The sequence below is a fragment of the Fundulus heteroclitus genome, unplaced genomic scaffold (assembly GCF_011125445.2).
Source record: "Fundulus heteroclitus isolate FHET01 unplaced genomic scaffold, MU-UCD_Fhet_4.1 scaffold_115, whole genome shotgun sequence".
NCBI classification, from domain to species: domain Eukaryota; kingdom Metazoa; phylum Chordata; class Actinopteri; order Cyprinodontiformes; family Fundulidae; genus Fundulus; species Fundulus heteroclitus.
In genome coordinates, this window is record NW_023396528.1 from 88,258 (window position 1) to 106,041 (window position 17,784).

Genomic DNA, 17,784 nt, shown 5'->3' on the forward strand with positions numbered 1-17,784 from the left:
GCTCACATAGGAGCTTTACACTGGACTGGAACACCACGTGTAAACGCACTCGAACACCTGTTTGCCCAGGATTCCCCTGGAGCGGTGTCATGGACCTCTTCTGCTCTGTTGCCTGAAGGAATCTGTGTGTCTATTATCTGCTGACCAGTCTTCAGTGAGTGTTAAAGTAGAACTGCACCATCCTGTTAAGGGTGAAAGGGGAGATGTCATCCTATTACCCTCGCACCAAAGACCTGACCCGCACCAGGAAATCTGTGACAGATTCCCCGCCGTCCTCTCCATCCTATACCGACAAAAACTACAGAGTAAGCTTCTCTTCTTAAAATGTGTTTTATCTTATTTAAAATGTAAAAGATAAAAAAACATTTTCTCTTTTTAAAATTTTCATTTTCACCTGCATTGTTTGTGTTCTTCAAAATAACCCTGTAAACACTGTAGGAAAATAAATCTCTATTTTGCAATAGATATATATTCATTCACTTGCTTTTGTTTAGTTTGTCTTATCTTAAGGCCAACATTATTTGTCGCTTTACCTGAACACCTACGGTAATTGCAATGTTTTTTTGCAAATGGAGTTCAAACATTTGAAAAGTCAGTTGATTGACAAAACATATCAGCAATTTATTAAGTCATATTCCATTAATTTTTCAAGCAACCACTCTAACTTATTGGCAGTTTATTATCTTTTTCTATGTTATATTCATAATACATCTCACTGTAAGTATTTGTATCATAACACGCTTAAATATATGAATTTCACATCGTTTTTACAAACACCATACTAAGTCAAGAGTGTATCTTAATTTTATGTGTTGCTAAAATAATAACTGGATTAGTTTCATATAGGTGGGATTTAGCATTTAAAGAGTTAATCAGCTATTTTCCCTGCTCATTTTTTAAACCTGTGAAAGAGAGGCAAGTGTTTTCTCTGTAGAAAGCCTGATCCAGTTTTCTGGAAAAGGCTTTTGGACTGAAACATTCCTTCTGTAATTTCCTGTTTTTTTGCTCTCTCTCTTTTTTTTTTTGTTCTAAGATGCCTATTCTCCTGGGCGTAGTTTGACTGTTGTGTTTATGTCAGCTGGAGTCTGTGTGACAGAGACATTTGAAGAAAATAAGAGGGGGGAGAAAGGGACACAATGTGATTCTGTCTATCTTGTATACAGGAATATCATGCAACATTGCAGAAGTTCTTGTTGCACGGCTGCCAAAAGTGCATGTTGTGACTCTCCAGTGGATTCTGCTCTCTTTTTATGGAAGTGTCATTCCTTCTCTGCTGTGTCCCTGGTAAAACACAGACTCTGGTTTTCCATGATGTCAGCCTTGTCTAAAATGGCAAAGCTTTTTCTGCTGGAAGGGAACAGGCAGAGGAAATGAGATAGATGGATAATTCAGAGCACTTGCTGTACTTTGCAAAGACTCTTGACAAATTCGGTAAAATTTTATGTGTTACAGCTGGGGATCAACAGGGACACACAAACAGGAATGTGTTTGTATTGCTGTCTGATGCTTAACATTTGGCAGACACCCACAGGAATAAACAGCAGCGATAACATTTTAATCAAAATACTTGAACTAGGTATAAAATTGAGTTCAGGTTCATCCTTCATTTTATGCAGTTCACTGCATTTCAGAGGGAGATGAGCTGTTTAGTGCTTTTTAATTTGTCAAATGAACATAGAAAAAAAAATAGCTAAATTTACAACAAATGTGTAAACATCAGCAACAAAATTCTTAGCAGCCTGGTTTAGCAGGAGATACACTTATGCATGCTACAGTATAAGATGCATAGAAAGGTGGCGCTGGAGTATTATTTGTTTTGAAGTCCTTGTCTTTCTATGCCAATGAACTGCAAGGCAGATACATAATATATAGTGTCTGGGGATATCAGCTGTTTTTCCAGGGAGTTTTTTGTTTTTCTTATTTAATAGTTTTGCTCTTTTAATTCCCACAAAATAGTATAACAACAACCAAGATATCAGTTTAAGAAAGTCAACCAGGAAATCATTTTAAAACATGAAAAGTAAAAAGTAAAGTTTAAAGTCAGGCTTAAGCTGTTTTCTTTTGGCATACATTTTCATTTGGTTCTGGACTTTCGTGTCTTTCTGCTTCTAATAAATGCTCAATTAGGACAGTGGTTTGCATATGTTTTATAGCAAATAGCATCCTAGTAAAAGACTAGGAATCCGGTGTTTTATTTCAATATGACAAAATACTCTTCTTATCTTTTTGTATTATTGTTAAAGAGTGTAGGTGTAATGGATTCCATTTGTACAGAGAACACAATTTTCAAGCTCCAAGTTAAAAACTAAGGGTTGTAAGGCATTCCCTTGAAATTGAAATCCTATCATAACCATGTGATTTTTGTGTTTTGTCTTATTTTGGTAATTACCCATGTTTTGCTTTCCTTATTCCTCATTCTTTTGTTTTAAGATTGCTCGTGTTTTTGTTCTGTAGTTGTCTTTAATTGCTGTTCTAAGCTGCAATATTTAGCTATGGTTATTCTATGTACATCTGAGTTCCTGTTTTATTCTGAAACTGGTTATGTAATTTTTGCTTCCTGTTGCTTCCTATTAAGTTCTTCACATACAAAAATGTATTCTGAGACCCACTAAAAGTATCCACATTGGTGCTTGTGTCACAGTTTGAGAAGCCTGGCTACCAATATTTTTTCTTTTCCTATGTGCATGTTTGTGGTCCTGGCAATTTAGTTTAATTTTGCACCCATTCAAGTGCAATTTCCCCTAGGTTTACTCCCTTGTGTTGATCACTCCCTATTGCAATTAGTATACACTGCACAGTAGGACAATCAGATTACTGCTGCTCCTTTCAAAGGAAAAATGTCCACCACATATCTTTTTCTGCCATAGTTCAAAAAGGGTGGTATACCCTTTTTTAATTATATGAGGTCAGTGCTTTTGAAAAAGGAGACAAAGTCCCCACAGGGCTCACTTAATGTGAGAGTTCTGGGAAACTGACGTTTCAACAAAGTGATTTAACTTTAATTCATAGATCCTTTCATGTGAAATACGCAAGTCTGGACTCCTGACCAAAGTTGAGTTCATAACCTACAAGGAGGCTTTGTGATGATTTATTCTCACGATCAGTGCTTCTGTCACCCCTGTTGATTAATGAATGAATATCAAGTCTGACCGAGCAATGTTCTTGCTGTTACACAGATGAGAGTGAAAAGGAAAATAAAAATTTGCTTCAGCTTCTTCCTTGGTTCTTTTTCAATTCAATTCAGTTCAGTTTGATTTCTATATCCCCGAATTCACAGCATATGTCATCACAAGATACTTTACAAAGCCTATTCAATCATATCAGACAGATATGCTAAAAAGTTTTCTATGCAAGACAGGGGTCACCAACCTTTTTGAAACTGAAAGCTACTTCATTGGTACCGTGTCCCAGGAAGGGCTACCAGTACTGACCTTTGAACTAGAATAATCAGCTCTCGCCAATAAACATATTTGCAATGCTTCTTTTTTTTTAGATACTGTCATTTTTAAATCTATATAAATGCAAATGTGATTAAAAAGGTAGAGCAACAGACTAAAATAGCATTTTAGAGGCTCTAGGGCACCACATGTGGTCCCTGGGGGCTACCAAGGGCACCATGTTTGTGATCCCTGATCTAAGGAAATACAGCAGATTGCATCAAGTCATTGACTTGCAGCATTTACTCCTCCTGAATGAGTGCGTAGCCAGAGTGGACAGTCGCCTGCATTGTGTCATTGACTTTGCAGCAATTCCTCGTACAGAGCATGCATGTGACAACAGTTGAGAGGAAACTCCCATGTGATAGGAAGAAACCTCCAGCAGAACCAGAACTAGGCTCAGTGTGAATGGCCACCTGCCATGACTGACTGGGGGTTTGAGAAGACTGTGCGCACACACACACACACACACACACACACACACACACACACACACACACACACACACACAAATAACACAGAAGCCATGATCTAGGAATACTTTCTTTTTTAGAGAGGGTAATGGCAGGTTAATTCCATGGGTGGTCGTCTCCAGGAAAGGAACACAGCCAAGTCAGGAGGATGAAAGAGAGCACATAGAGTTAGTTGCAGTAAAAGCTTAATTTGATTATTAAGGGCGTTATATGTGAGAATGAGAATTTTAAATTCTTAACAGGATTTAACAGGGAAGCTAAAATAAAAGAAACATGATCTCTCTTTTTAATTTTCATCAGAACTCTTGCTGCAGCCTTTTGGATCAGCTTTCACCTGAGGTCTTTAACGTCTGCATTTTGCTGGATAGCTCTTCAAAAGCACATGACCACATAAGGACAGGCAGCAGCTGCTAGGCTCAGTTATGTAAACACTTGATGCAGAATGGCTCCTGTGTGTCGTGAAGGAGCTTCGTGCTTCAGCAAATGTGCGAACATGGATAGCAGGTTCTTTGACATTGATAACCACCATATTTCATGTAAAATAGCTGCTCAAAAGCATTTTAAACACATAATTTTAAACATCAGTTCCCCATTAGAATCTTCTTGTTTATCAGTACTGTGATTTCTGACGCAAAAGTGGTAAAATGAAAGCCAGAGAACAGTATTCAGGTATTTCCTTAAGTATTTGTACCTTTACAGTTCAAACTTAATAGTATTGTACTGAATTTTATATTCTAGACCAACACAAAGTAGTATGTTGCTTTGGAGTGAAAGGAAAATGATCCATGGTTTTCTTTTTTTAAACAAATAAAACCATGAAAATTGTGGCATGGAAATATATGTACATATTTACTCCACCCTATCTACTCTAGTATCCCTAAATAAAATCTAGTGCAACCAACTGCCATTAGAAATCACCTAATTAGTATTGAAAAAGAACCCACCATGTGTCATTTCACAGAACACTGTTCAATGCATCGTCTGAAAGTGGAAAACATATGGCACAACTGTGAACCTACGATATATCTGCCTAAACTGACAGGCTGGGATAGTAGAGCATTAGTCAGAATGAAACAAAACAAGTGAGACTTTGGAGAAAGATCTGGTGACATAACAACTTTTAGTTTTGCATTTAACAAAAATGGCCTTAATAGAAATAGAAAGCCAAAGTAAAGTAAATGCATTAAAGCTCATTTTTACAAGTCCAATACTGGAAATAAATCTTATGTGGAAGATGCTCTGGTCAGATGAGATCAAAATTGAAATTTTTGGCCTATACTGTATGGTAAATGAAGGTGGAAGAAACTTATCTCTCAACATCAACTGTGTTGGCAGCATCATGCTGTGAGAATGGTTTTGTTCAGCAAGGACTGTAATGATGGTCAGACTACACCTAAACTCTGATGGCTTGGTGGTAGATTAAAGCAGATTCCTGTGTTAGAAGGGCCTGGTCTAAATTCAAATAACAATCTGTGGCAAGACCTAAAATTTGCTGTTCACAGACATTCCAATCTGACAGACCTTGAGCTATTGAGATAAATTTCTTTTGGAAAATAAAGATGTAATAGTTCATAGATATAATTATATAGGTATATATATATATATATATATATATATATTTAGATGTCCACCACACTACATAGATTTGCCCTCTGCTTAAACAGAATGTGGTCACAACAGGGCTCTTGGCAGCCCAAACCTTGCAGGACAGTTTGATATCAGCCAGTTGTTTGGGGTCAGATGGCGGCCCCTCATACTTCCCCCCTGATGTCACAATGTCATCTGTGTGCCACAGGCATTTGAGAGGCAGCAGTTGCCTAAATCGGAAAGCTCAGCCAGGCTCAGGCGGGTATGACATGTGTGAAACTTTTATAGAACTGTTGAATTATATCTCCCTTCTGCACACGCTTCCTCCCCCTGGGACCGCAGGCCTATCAGCATGCAGCGCTAATTCAGCTCCCAAACTTTCTTATTGTCCTCCTTTTCTCTCAAATGGAAAGCATTTCTCTGCCGAGCCGTTGTTTAGTCCTATCAAACAAACAAATCTGGATCCACTTCAGAAGTGTTTACACTGTGTTTTTCGCATGCTGACATCGTGACTAATCAAACTGACATGTCTAATTTTTTGTTTCTTTTCCAGCATGAAAGACTGTCGAGGTAAGGGCATAAACTTTTTTTTGGTTCTTTTGAAAATATACAGCTGCATTGTGCACTGAGAGTGTGCTATGTTGACTTCAGATATGACTCCACTGGTGAAAGCACCACAGACAAACCTCTGGGCCGCACCAGCTCTTACACAAGGAGAGAGACGAGGCTGGCAGCTCTAAATAAACAGGAGCAAGACTCCACTGCCAAAGACTATAAAAAGGTAGTAACCCATTCCTCAGTTATAAACACACTCGTTCCCTCTGACTGATTTAAAGCTGCAATTTTGAACACAGTGGGACTGCCACATTTCATCATTGACCTAATTTTCTAGAGCAATAAATCCAATTGGACCTAAGGTGGAACATTTAGCAATGTGTTAGTTAAAAAGTAAAAAAAGAGGTTTTATTAAACATTTTATTTCTTTGTAAACTGGTTGATAATTTTTTTGAGATTCTTGTGATCTTGATTCCAATGTTTTTTGTCTATTCAGCTGAATTTAGTGATCTCACTTTATCTGTTTCCTTTTACATTTTAGATGTATACAGAAGCTTTGCAAGAGAACGAAAAGCTGAAGTCCAGACTGCAGGACAGCAAGCAAGAGTTAGTCAAGATTCGTTCCCAGCTGGAGAAAGTTGCTCAGGTGCCACCATTTCTTTTACTTTTTTTTAAATATCTAAGAAGACATGTCAGGAGAAACTGGAAAAAAGAAGATTTCTTCCTAATAATACTAAAAAAGAAAACATTCTTAGCCATTTGTCTTGCAGCAAGAAGGTCCTGGGTTCAAAACCCTGCCTGGAGTCCTTTTGCATGATGTTAGCGTGTCAAAAACATGACTGTTAGGTCAGTTTGGTCAGGCCCAATGACCGCTTGAAATGTGCTCCAGCCCCCACCTGCTACTCTCCAAGGAGAAGCTGGCATAGACAATGAATGGATAGAACTTTTTCCTAATTTCATTGATTAAGACACCATTGTTCAGCGGTTTTTAACTCTTAACACATGCGTTTTTTAATTTTCAGAGGCAGGACAGAATGTCAGAGCGATCTACAGTTCTCGAAACAGAGAAAAGGGTAAATTTCTCTGTAACTGTTTGGGGTGACTGTGACTCAGTGAGTGGTCTTCTAGGTTGTGGGTTTGATTCTTCTTCCTCCTGTTAAATATCAATGTACCCCCAGTTCCCTACCAATCACTGTATTGGTGTAAGAATGTGTGCATGTTAGTGAGTGTTTTGTTTTTGTTGTGATTGAATGCTGTTTGCGTGGTGAGTGTGACTAGAAAGGCACTATATAAATTGAGTCGGTTAAATTGCATTCATTTGATTTTGCTCTATAGCTAAATGACTGACCATCCTGATATCTCTGTGGTTGTGTCCTCCTGTAATACTCCAGTCTGTTTTATTTGTTTTCAAAAATAGGAAAAGAAAGCTCTGGAGAAAAGAGTCACAGATATGGAGGACGAAATAAAGGTCAGTCCTTGCAACAGTAAATGCTGTGCACCCAAACCTGGGAATAGATTCTAATCGTTTTGGCTCAGAGACACGCTGTGCTTCATTTGTGTCATTGATGTTTTCTCCCAAAACTGTAAATAACAGTACACAGCTATAGCAACACTGCTCCCACTCCTGCTAAAGACTGCCTAGAAAGTGTTTTCCCAGAGCGGCGCCCTCTCTGTGCTCAGACAGGTGGGTTTGGAGTCAAGGGGAGGAGAAGGTTAACACTCCAGACTCATTAGCCGCGCTGTTGTGCTGGGCCACTTCCTGCCTTGTGTTGCAGCTCCCTTGTTCCAATTCTCCCACTGTCGGGGTGAACATTGTGACCTAGTTCCATCTGAATACCAAAACCCATCCAACAGAAAAAGGCCTTCTCTTGTGAGACATTCCAAAATGTATTCTGCTTGACACAGAAACACAGGCACCACTTTCAACTGGACATAGACATAGGATTTGCATTTAAAAACCAATACACATTACATGTAATTCAAAATTCAATTTGATTTATGAAGGTGCAAGAATTTAAACTGATTCCATAGATGTGTGGAAAAAATAAATACATTTGAGGATAGAAAGGCAGGCCTATTGTAGCAAACAGCAGTGTGAAATGCAAGCAATTAATGTTTGACCCCAGTGTTATCATGGTTCCCCTCAGCAGGCCCCCACACTGCGCTTCCGCTGTGGGTACCAGCCCTGAGAGGGGGCTTTCTCAGGGAGGGGGGATGGTGAGTGCTCGCCCTGATGCTGATGAGTGATTAAACCCCCCCCCCCCATCACTTCACATGTTCTGGTTTGCCAAAGGCTGGGGCATGCACACACACTTGGACGTGTTATCCTGTTTACTGTACCAGTACTTCACGGTTTGAGTCACAACTTTTGCTGTGAAACACTTCAAGGGACCACAGTAGTTTGCACCTCTGTCACACCTATTTGTTCACACTGAGCAAGCTGTAAGATCTCAGACACAAAGCGAAACTGCTTAGCTATAATTTGCAGCGTAGAAATGACCTTAAAAGTAACAACTCCAATCTGTTTATAGAGGTGTAACACCGCAAGTCAGAGTGATATTTTTTTTAGCAATTATTTTCATGATTATGGCGCATAGCTAATCAAAAGTCGTAATTCCTTAAAACTAAATAATAATTTAAAAATGGGGTTTTAGTATGAAATTTTGGCCCACTAAAAAGTATGCATGTAATAGGCACAGTATGTACCAGGGGTCACCAACCTGTTTGAAACTGAGAGCTACTACATTGGTGTTGTGTCACACGAAAGGCCACCGGTACTGACCTTTGAGCTAGAGGAGTCAGAATTCATCTTAACTTTATGTAAAAAATGAATAAATTTTTCATGCTTTATTATGGATATTGTCATTTTAAATCTACATAAATGCAAGTGTGTTTAAACAAGAAGAGTAGCGGTATGAAATAAGGTTTTAGATGTAGCTCACTGGTGGGGTGTGCTTTTTTTAGAACCACATGTGGTCCTCGGGGGCTACTTGGTGCCCGTGTGCACCATGTTGTTGACCCCTGGTATATACACTCAGTCATTCATCGGGGCTCTTTTTGGATGAATTACTGCATCCACATATTGATCAACTTTAAAGGAAGCAAAACACTTGTGTACAGAAATTAACACTCTCAGACAGTCCAGACAGAATGATTTTGGTTGAGCAATGACATTATATTACATGGTTGCATTGGATGCATTTCCATCTTGGCCACGAACTGCAGCTAGGAGGCGTTCAGCCTGTGCTGGTACACAGATGCGTGTTTTAACTCATCTGCATTGCTGGCTCTCATTTCTCTCTTAGAATCTGTAGAGAATTTAGGTCAGGGAAGTTTGCTTTCCAATCAAGTTAAACATTGGTCAATTAACCAGGTGTTGGTACTTCTGGCGGTGCAGTTAGGGGGTAGTCCCTGTGCTGACTTTGGACTTGATAGAACACAGTAGACCTGCTCCAGCAGATGACATGGTTACCCATGCAGTTGCTGAAACTTTACACTGAACATCAAGCAACCTTGATTCTGTGCCTTTCCACTCTTCCCTCAGACTCAGGGACTATGATTTCCAAATAAAATCTAAGATTTACTTTCATCTGAAAAAGACCCAATTTGAATCACTAAGCAACAGTCTGGTCCTTTTAGGAATTATCTGGTTCAAGAGTGATTTAACTCAAGGAATGTGACAGCTGTAGGCCAAAACTGAAGATATCCCCATTGCTTGTGTACCTTCTTCAACCACAGTCTTTTTGTCCTTTTACTTAACTTGAAAAAAATATGCTTAGATAAGGAGCTCCATCGAAAAGTCTCCTTCTTTAGCAATGAACATTTGTAGATGAGCCTTCTTTTGGACAGTCTGCTTGGTCGACTGTCAAGTCAGCTGTCTTCCTTATGATAGTTTGGCCATAAGAGAACATTTCTCTTGTATGGTTGGCCCAGCCATGAGAAGAAAGAAGGACTTAACAACAACAAAAAATATATAATATTCTCATTTATCTTATAAGAAACTATGTTTTTGATTTTCATGAGCTTTGAGCCACAATCATAGAAACAAACTAAAATATATACTTAAAATACATCACTGTGTGTGGAATAAGTGTATGTATATGTCTCACTTTTTAAAAATTAATTACTCAAACAGCTTCTATTCCAAATTACTGAGATGCACGTGTACGGAAATGTGTTTTTGCTTCCGTATAGGCAAATGAATTAGCTGCTTTAATCTTGATATTATTGATGTTAACATATGTGTGCAGTTTAAAATATGTATTAAACAACAATCATTAGCATTAGTTTCTCCACCAATGTCTAAATTCCTGAGGCTGTTGCTCTTTCTTTCCAGGATCACCGGCAAAGTTTCATCTTCTGTATGATTTTCTTCTTTTTCTTTTAGTTTAGGATTACACTTTCTAGCAGACACATCATCCTTGGCTCTACAAATAATTGCTTCTGTATTTGACAGGCATTAGTTTCAGCTATTTCATATACAGTATGTAACTCTCATCATTCCTACTTTTTAAAACAGATTTGCTCTGTCTTTAACTTCTCACAGAAAAGTTTTTTTTTTTTTTTCTCAACATAATGAAAAGAATCTACAGGACATGAAAGGATTGTTCTTGCTTACTCAGTATCAAGGGTGTGAATTCTAAAAGAAGGAATAAGGGATAGTGGTCATTACAAATTCTTACCTCACACTGGCCTTTTCTCCACTGTTGCCAAGGGCTTGGAAAGCTGGCCAAAAAAGCTGAAATGTTTTGTTCTAATGCCAGGAGAACGTTATAGGCTTGAGCTGTTAAGCTCTTTAACAAGATTGTTTCAAATCACTTACATGAGTCTGTTCAGCGTTATTACAAATAAATGGAGCTTTAATCTAAACAACATTTTCTTTCCATATTCACAACCTGTTTCTGAGTGGCCTATATGGCGTTTTAGGCAACTTGTCTGAGGATCATATTATGAAAGGACCAATCGATATCAGTTTGTCAGAGTGAGCGGTTCGGTTTTCCGTTGACTCCATCTGTCTGATCTGAGAGGTTTTCCCACAGATGTAGTGTCAAACCTTAGAGTTTTTGTTTAAACCACATTGAGGTTAACCTCAAGAAGTCAGGCCAAGAATAAAGGGGGTAGTTTATTACGCTGCTGGTTAGTTTTATTCACTGAGCCCTTGTATAAAGTCCTAAAGAGTGTGTGTATTTTGCGAATATCTCCAATTTGTAAATAATACATGTCACATACGGCCTGGACTCCTTATTTTTCTTGCATGTTTTAGCTTTGATATATTTCCTTCAAATGATCCCTGTTGCGTAAATATTTGTTTCTGTGAGCTTTTCAAATAAGTCCCGCAGCTGTGGCTTTCTCATTTCCTCTGTGTATGCATGCTTGTATGAGTGGACACGGACTCTGTCACTGTCCGGGTTTCTCTCTGCAAACAGCCTGCTCCCGCCTGCTTTTTTTTTCTGCCTGCTCCTCTCTATATCTCTCTCCTCATGTATGCAGGCTTTCCCAGCCCTGGCCCAGGTCCAGGCTCTGCGAAGAGTGAACGAGTGTCTCCTGGCCGAAAACAGAGCCATGCTGCGCGTCCTCACACGCCTCTCTGAGACTGCCTCCATGCCTGAGACAGAGGACCTTTGATCCTTGGGATCTTCTGACCCAATTTCCTCCCTGCTGTCCCCTTCCCCTGCCGTTTAACTTTTACACTTCTCTTTCCTTTCTGGAGCTCTCACAGCTTCCACCCCTCCTCCTCTGCTGTCCTCCCCTAAGGCAGGTCCCGTCCCCTTTGCATGCTCACTTCTTTGCATGCTCCCTTTTTCACCCATGCTTCTTCATGGCATTAAAAGGCCAACTTTTTGCTGCCTGAAAATGTGTTATTAACTCAAGTATATTCACACTCGTACTATTTAAAAATTACTAATTAGAAATTGGCTTTTGGTTGAAATCTGGATTAAGATCTGTTGTGTGCCAACAATAAAATACAAATACTGCAGGGTTTCAGAGACTACCTTGATTTTTACAACAATACTTTATAGGTTCTGTATGATTGGATGTCATACAGACCTTGGTTTAAATTACCACTTAGGTTGAAAAACTGCCATTTGTAAAGAATTGTCATATCACATGCGCATTCACTGTCATCAAGTCATCAGTGGGTTATTGGATTGAGAATGATAATGACAGCCTTTAAACACTGATAGACTTAAGCAGTAATCTTCTCCTCAGCTTATGTGACAGGAAGGAGTAACCCATCTGAGCACCATTCAGCAAAGATAAACTTAATATGTATAAAATGAGCTATAGAGTGGTTCTGATACTTTTTTTACACATTATTTAGATTCGCTTAAAAAAATATATACTATTGAACTAGATTCTGGACAGTGACATTTGAGAAAACCTTCATCTAACAAATAAAATGCCAAGATGTCCTCATTTTAATGCTGTAGATAGTTTGCTTCTTCACAATGATTTTCTATATCTTTCGATTATAAACCTCATGCAATAGAAACCCCTCCAAAAAAAAAAAAAAAAAAGAAAAAGAAAAGAAACCCGTCTAGGAAAGTTTGATGAGACAGACATCAGTTTGGGACCTATGACTTATGCAAAATGGAGTATGTTATATGTATATGTTATATGTATCCTGCTAAAAAAAAAAACTTCTTCAAAAGTAAAGTGGTGTAAAAGCATAAAATATGTTAGAGATTTAAATGAAAGCTGTCTCAACTTTCTATCAGATAGTTGCTTTGGCCAAGTATGTTCAACATGTATTAGAGTATTTCATTAAATTAACTAATTGCTTTAATGTAAATAACTGTCTAATGCAAATGTGACAGCAGTTTGACAGTTTTTATAGAGAACATGCCACACTCACAATTGTTGGCTGAAGTTGTAAGATGACAAAAATATGTCCTTGTCCTCGACCTGCAATGTACTATGGGGCCAAAATTTCTCCACAGCAATGTAAAACACTCATTAGCCAGTATCACAACTGCTTGATAGCAGTCATCACTGCAGAGTTATTAGGTTTAGGGGGCAATTACTTTATCACAAACGGCTTAGTTGAAACAAAATGATCATATGTATGTTATATTCGCCTAGGTTTTCTTTGCCTGCTATTAAAACGTGTTGGATGCTCTAAAATATTTAAGAGTGACAAAAAAAAGCAAAGACAGAATAAATCTGTAAGGAGGTAAATACTCCAAGGCACTGCACAAGTTTGTTTGGTGGATTGATTTAATTTATTTCTTGCACTATAACAAAATTCCATTTTAGCATTTGCATTCAAGCATTACTAAGTTAGGTTGTTCAGATTCTGTTGAATGCGCCAAAGTATGACGACAGAAAACAGACCGACAGGTTCAGCCAACGCACTGTTTGCAGATGTGAGTCATGTAGCATGAGCAAAGGTTTGTTGTTGGTCTCCTGAAAGGGGGAACATATTTTAAAGGATGGTAGATGTTTTTAGCCACAGTTCCTCACAGAACTCAGATTTGGAAACTTGCTCACCAGTACCTCATTGCCCATTACCCTTCTTACTTCAGAGCATACTGTCGTGTCACTTCTCACTGCATGATCAATTCCTGTAAAGCATGCCCTCATTACCTCGCCTCAAACCTTAGTGAAACGTTTGGCCCACCTGTTAATGCAGTTCGAACATTTTTTCATTGCAGTGGAAACAGTGGTGAACTGGTCCTTGCAACACTTAATGCTTTAACTTCTCCAGCAGCTACTAAAATTACCTTTCAAATAGGCACAAGATAAACGGGACTTGTTTTTCTAATTTTACTTATTTTTTACTTATTTTCCTTTCTGCAGGTCTTAACAGAACTCAAGTCAGACAACCAGAGGCTGAAGGATGAGAATGGAGCTCTCATTCGAGTCATCAGCAAGCTGTCCAAGTGAAAAGATGTCTCAAGCTTTTGTTCTGGTGCTCCAACCTTGATCTTGCAGTTTAATTATTCACAAGGTTCCATGTTTTACCTCCTCTATGAGTTATTCATGGGCCACCTTTGAAGTTGTTATAGAAATAGATCTCTTGTGCAGAGTCACTCCAGTTTTCTCACCTTTTAATTATAGAGTATTTTTCACATCCACCAACAAGGGACCAGGTGTACCATTTGGACTGCAGTGTCTTTGAAAAAGTATAAATACCTTTGAACCTTTCTCACCTTTTTATCCCATTACAACCACAGAGTTTGATGTTTTTTTGGGCGGGACGTTATCAACTGAAACAAGAGGAGTCAGCTTTTCTTTAAATTACAACTGCAGGTCTTTCAAGTATGTCTCCATCAACTTTACATATCTAAAGAGTATAATCCAGGCCTGTTCTTCTCTAACAAATAGCTTGAGATCAGACAAATTGGACAGACATTGTTTATGATCAATTTTCTTGTCATTTAACGGATTTTAGGTCGGGACTTTGATTGGGCCATTCTAACATAATGGCAAATAACTAAATGCTTTGATCTAAATCATTCTATTGTAGCTTTTGCAATATGTTTAGTTTTCTGCTGGAAGTCTTTTGAAGGTGCGAACAGTTTGTTTTTCAGAATAGCCCAGAGTTTTCTTTCTTACATCTTACTATCAACTCGCTTCCTTGTTGATGTTGTATAAACGGATCCCCACAGCATGATGCTGCCACCACTCTGTTTCACATTAGGGTTGGTGTGTTTTAGGTATGTGCTGCTTTAGTGTCCCTCTAAATACAAAGTTTTTTTTCACCCGAACATCTAGGATTATAATTATCTTTATTGTCATTGCAACATACATTCCAATGAAATTCATCCTCTACACTTAACCCATCCCTAAGGGAGCAGTGGACTGCCCCTGGGAGCCCGGGGAGCATTCTGGGGCTGAGCGTCTTGCTCAGGGATCCAGAGCATCAGTCTGTGAGATTCAAGCCTAGAACTTTGCACCTTCTCCAGGACACAAGCATCCCATTCCCTTTTCATTTCTGGATAATTCCTGAGTTTTTTTTAAAGTTTGGAAGGCTGCTTTTTTATAACCTAACCCTGCTTTAAACAAAAAACAATGCTGTTTATTCAGTAATGTTCTCTAGTTCTAATGTTTAGTAACAAGAATTATATTGTGCTTTATAAATTAATTTGCCTTGCTTTGCCATGCCTAATAAACCTTCACAGATCTATAGAATTTATATTGACTTTACATTATGCATAGCATTGCTGTTAGTAATAATTATGCAACTTCTGAAAGCAGTTTGTTACACAATTTTTTAAGGTATGAAACTGAAAGAAGCACATAGTTCAACAGTATTTTCTGATTTTATTTGAAAAAATACAATTCAAATGCACTTCAACATTATGAGCTTCTTTGTGTCATACTCCATATAAAATCCCAATAAAATACATTGAAGTTTGTGGTTGTCATGTGACAAAATGTTAAAAAGCTAACTGCTGTATACAGTTTTTGAAAGACACTGCATTTTTCAAGGTCCAGTTTTTGCAAATTGGGGATTGCATGACCATACCTTACCTGCTAATATATCATATGACACTCATGCTTCACGTTTGTCGGTACATTTTGTAGCACATGGTTTTAATAAGACTCTATTTGCCCATGAGACTTGGGTATTTTACCAGAACGGACCTTTGGTCTGTGGAATACATTATGAAAAATTTCCTCCCATGTCATGTTCACAATGCAACATATGTTCTCATAAATACGACTGAAACCTTCAAGGACAACTCTTCTTGGTCAGGTTTGGGTTGATTGACAACTTCCCAGACGCGTCACTCAGCTGAAGCACATCTCAGTGCCTTGTAAATATGGAATTTATATCTTCAGGATGAAATACATCATACAAAATAATTTGTTCATGCCAGAAGGACAGAGTAAAGGACACATGCAACCAGTTGATTTTGCTTTATTGCTACAAACACCCCTAAATCAACTGGGTTTTATTCAATCCCATATCTCATATTGAAAGTACTACAGACTGAGGAAAGATTTTTTGTAAATAAAGAAAAGAGCCAGATTTATATTTATTTATTTATAATAAAAGAAACAATGTCATTTTTACACATTGTTCACATTTTTGCTTCAGAGGAGCACTTTTTTGTTGGTTTGATCTGATGGCTGTCCCTGTGTGGAATAATTCTAATTCTAAAACCAAAAACGTACTCTTTGCCTGATAAAACACTTCAGAATTGCCAATACCAGTGTTTCACGCTTTTTTAAGCTGAAGCAAAATCCCAATTTGTCACAATTCTTTACATTTTAGGGAATAATAATCACATTTTCTTTATACTGTCAATTACCAGAGTGTTTAAAGTAGGGGTTTCAAGTTTACTAGACAAACTCACAACATTTAGACTCAGAGGATATATTGGATTGCTATATAACTGACCCTCACAAGAAATAAAACTTTTGCAAAGCTCTTTGGTTTCTGGTGTAATTATTTTGGAGGCCATATTGACTGACTGTTTTTGTAACACATGTATGTCTATGTATTACTTGAAATATGTTGAATTTTTTTCTTTTCACGGCAGCAGTTTGGCATGTTCAATGCTGTGCCAATGTACAGCAGTGGTAGTATCTATATCGACTATGCAGCTATGCTATTCTAATGTCTATAAATGTAAATTATCTGTTGAAAGTATGGTTAAAATGATCTAAAATACAATTTTAATAAAGGAATAGCATATTGCAGTATAATATACAATCACTGCAATGAACAAAAAGAAATCGGCATTGTGGCAACTAATGATATAGTCTAATGTCTGACAAAGTGCTTCTACGCTGAAAACCTTAACGCCTGTGCATTCATCACAAAAACATTTATATATATATATAAAAACCAGGGCTGCAAGAGCAAAAATATGGTGCAGAGCTTGCTCAGTAAAAGTTAAAGCATCATTCGAGTGAAGCACTCAGCACTTTTAGTAAAGTGGAGATATTTGGAAAACTGGCTCTTGACAATAGCGGAAAGTAGAGAAGCCACTTCTGCAGAAGAAAATAATTGTCAGAAATTATGCAAGACTAATAAGAATGGACAGTTGAAGACTAGGCAAAAGTTATTTTTGCTGACAAATCCTTTTTCAGATCATTTGGAGAAATTCTACCATCATGAGCTCTTGAGTCTTTCCAAATCGGGATAAAATCTGTTCGTTCTGCCACATAACACCGCATGATTTGAAAGAATTGACTTTAAAAAGTGCCTTGAGATGACATCTGTTGTGAAGTTGTGCTATATAGATACACTGAAATTTGAAAAATTGAAACACAATTACAAATTAAGATCAAAATGTCCTCTCAAAGAAATTTTTTCCAAATTTTTTTTTTTACTTTTTTTTGGATGGGGCAGTGGGTGTTATCTGTATGTATCTCAATATGCAGTCAAAAGACAGATATAATACTGAAACGGATCAAAGACCATAACAAACATCTACAGTCAAAAAACTTCAAGGAGGTGAAGAAGCTGCAGCTTCCAGACGCTGACCAGTTTTAGGCAATAAAAAAATTAATATTTTAGGAGCTCATGCTCATTGTGGTATTTATTAAATTCACATGACAGGTTTGCAAACATGTACATTAAATAAACACAAGAACACTAGGACGGTGTCCTGATGTCGAAAAGGTTGCTTTAACCATTGTTTTGTTTAAAGTATCGTCTTAACTGCTCAGACAGGTGATGCAATGCTTTCATCTCTTTTCTTCAGCTGTCTCTGATGTGTTTTATGAATACACCATTGATCATTAAAAGATTGTGCAGTATAGTATTATTATTC

General features: G+C 37.8%; 1 protein-coding gene across 4 annotated transcripts in view; it reads left to right on the forward strand.

Moving 5' to 3' along the window:
* LOC105928575 (protein phosphatase 1 regulatory subunit 12B) overlaps positions 1 to 16,434 on the forward strand; it is a 31,162-nt gene extending 14,728 nt beyond the window's left edge. The window contains exons 6-12 of one of the 4 annotated variants that reach the window (XM_036128748.1): positions 6,051 to 6,067; positions 6,149 to 6,278; positions 6,594 to 6,698; positions 7,075 to 7,125; positions 7,470 to 7,520; positions 8,200 to 8,269; positions 13,853 to 13,966. In XM_036128748.1, coding sequence (XP_035984641.1) covers positions 6,051 to 6,067; positions 6,149 to 6,278; positions 6,594 to 6,698; positions 7,075 to 7,125; positions 7,470 to 7,520; positions 8,200 to 8,241 — 396 coding nt within the window. In that variant the 3' untranslated portion in view covers positions 8,242 to 8,269; positions 13,853 to 13,966. Of the gene's footprint in view, positions 1 to 6,050; positions 6,068 to 6,148; positions 6,279 to 6,593; positions 6,699 to 7,074; positions 7,126 to 7,469; positions 7,521 to 8,199; positions 11,277 to 11,542; positions 12,684 to 13,852 lie in introns of those variants that run through there. The other 3 variants (XM_036128747.1, XM_036128746.1, XM_036128745.1) reach the window with 3 other exon arrangements.
* Positions 16,435 to 17,784: the final 1,350 nt, after the last annotated feature.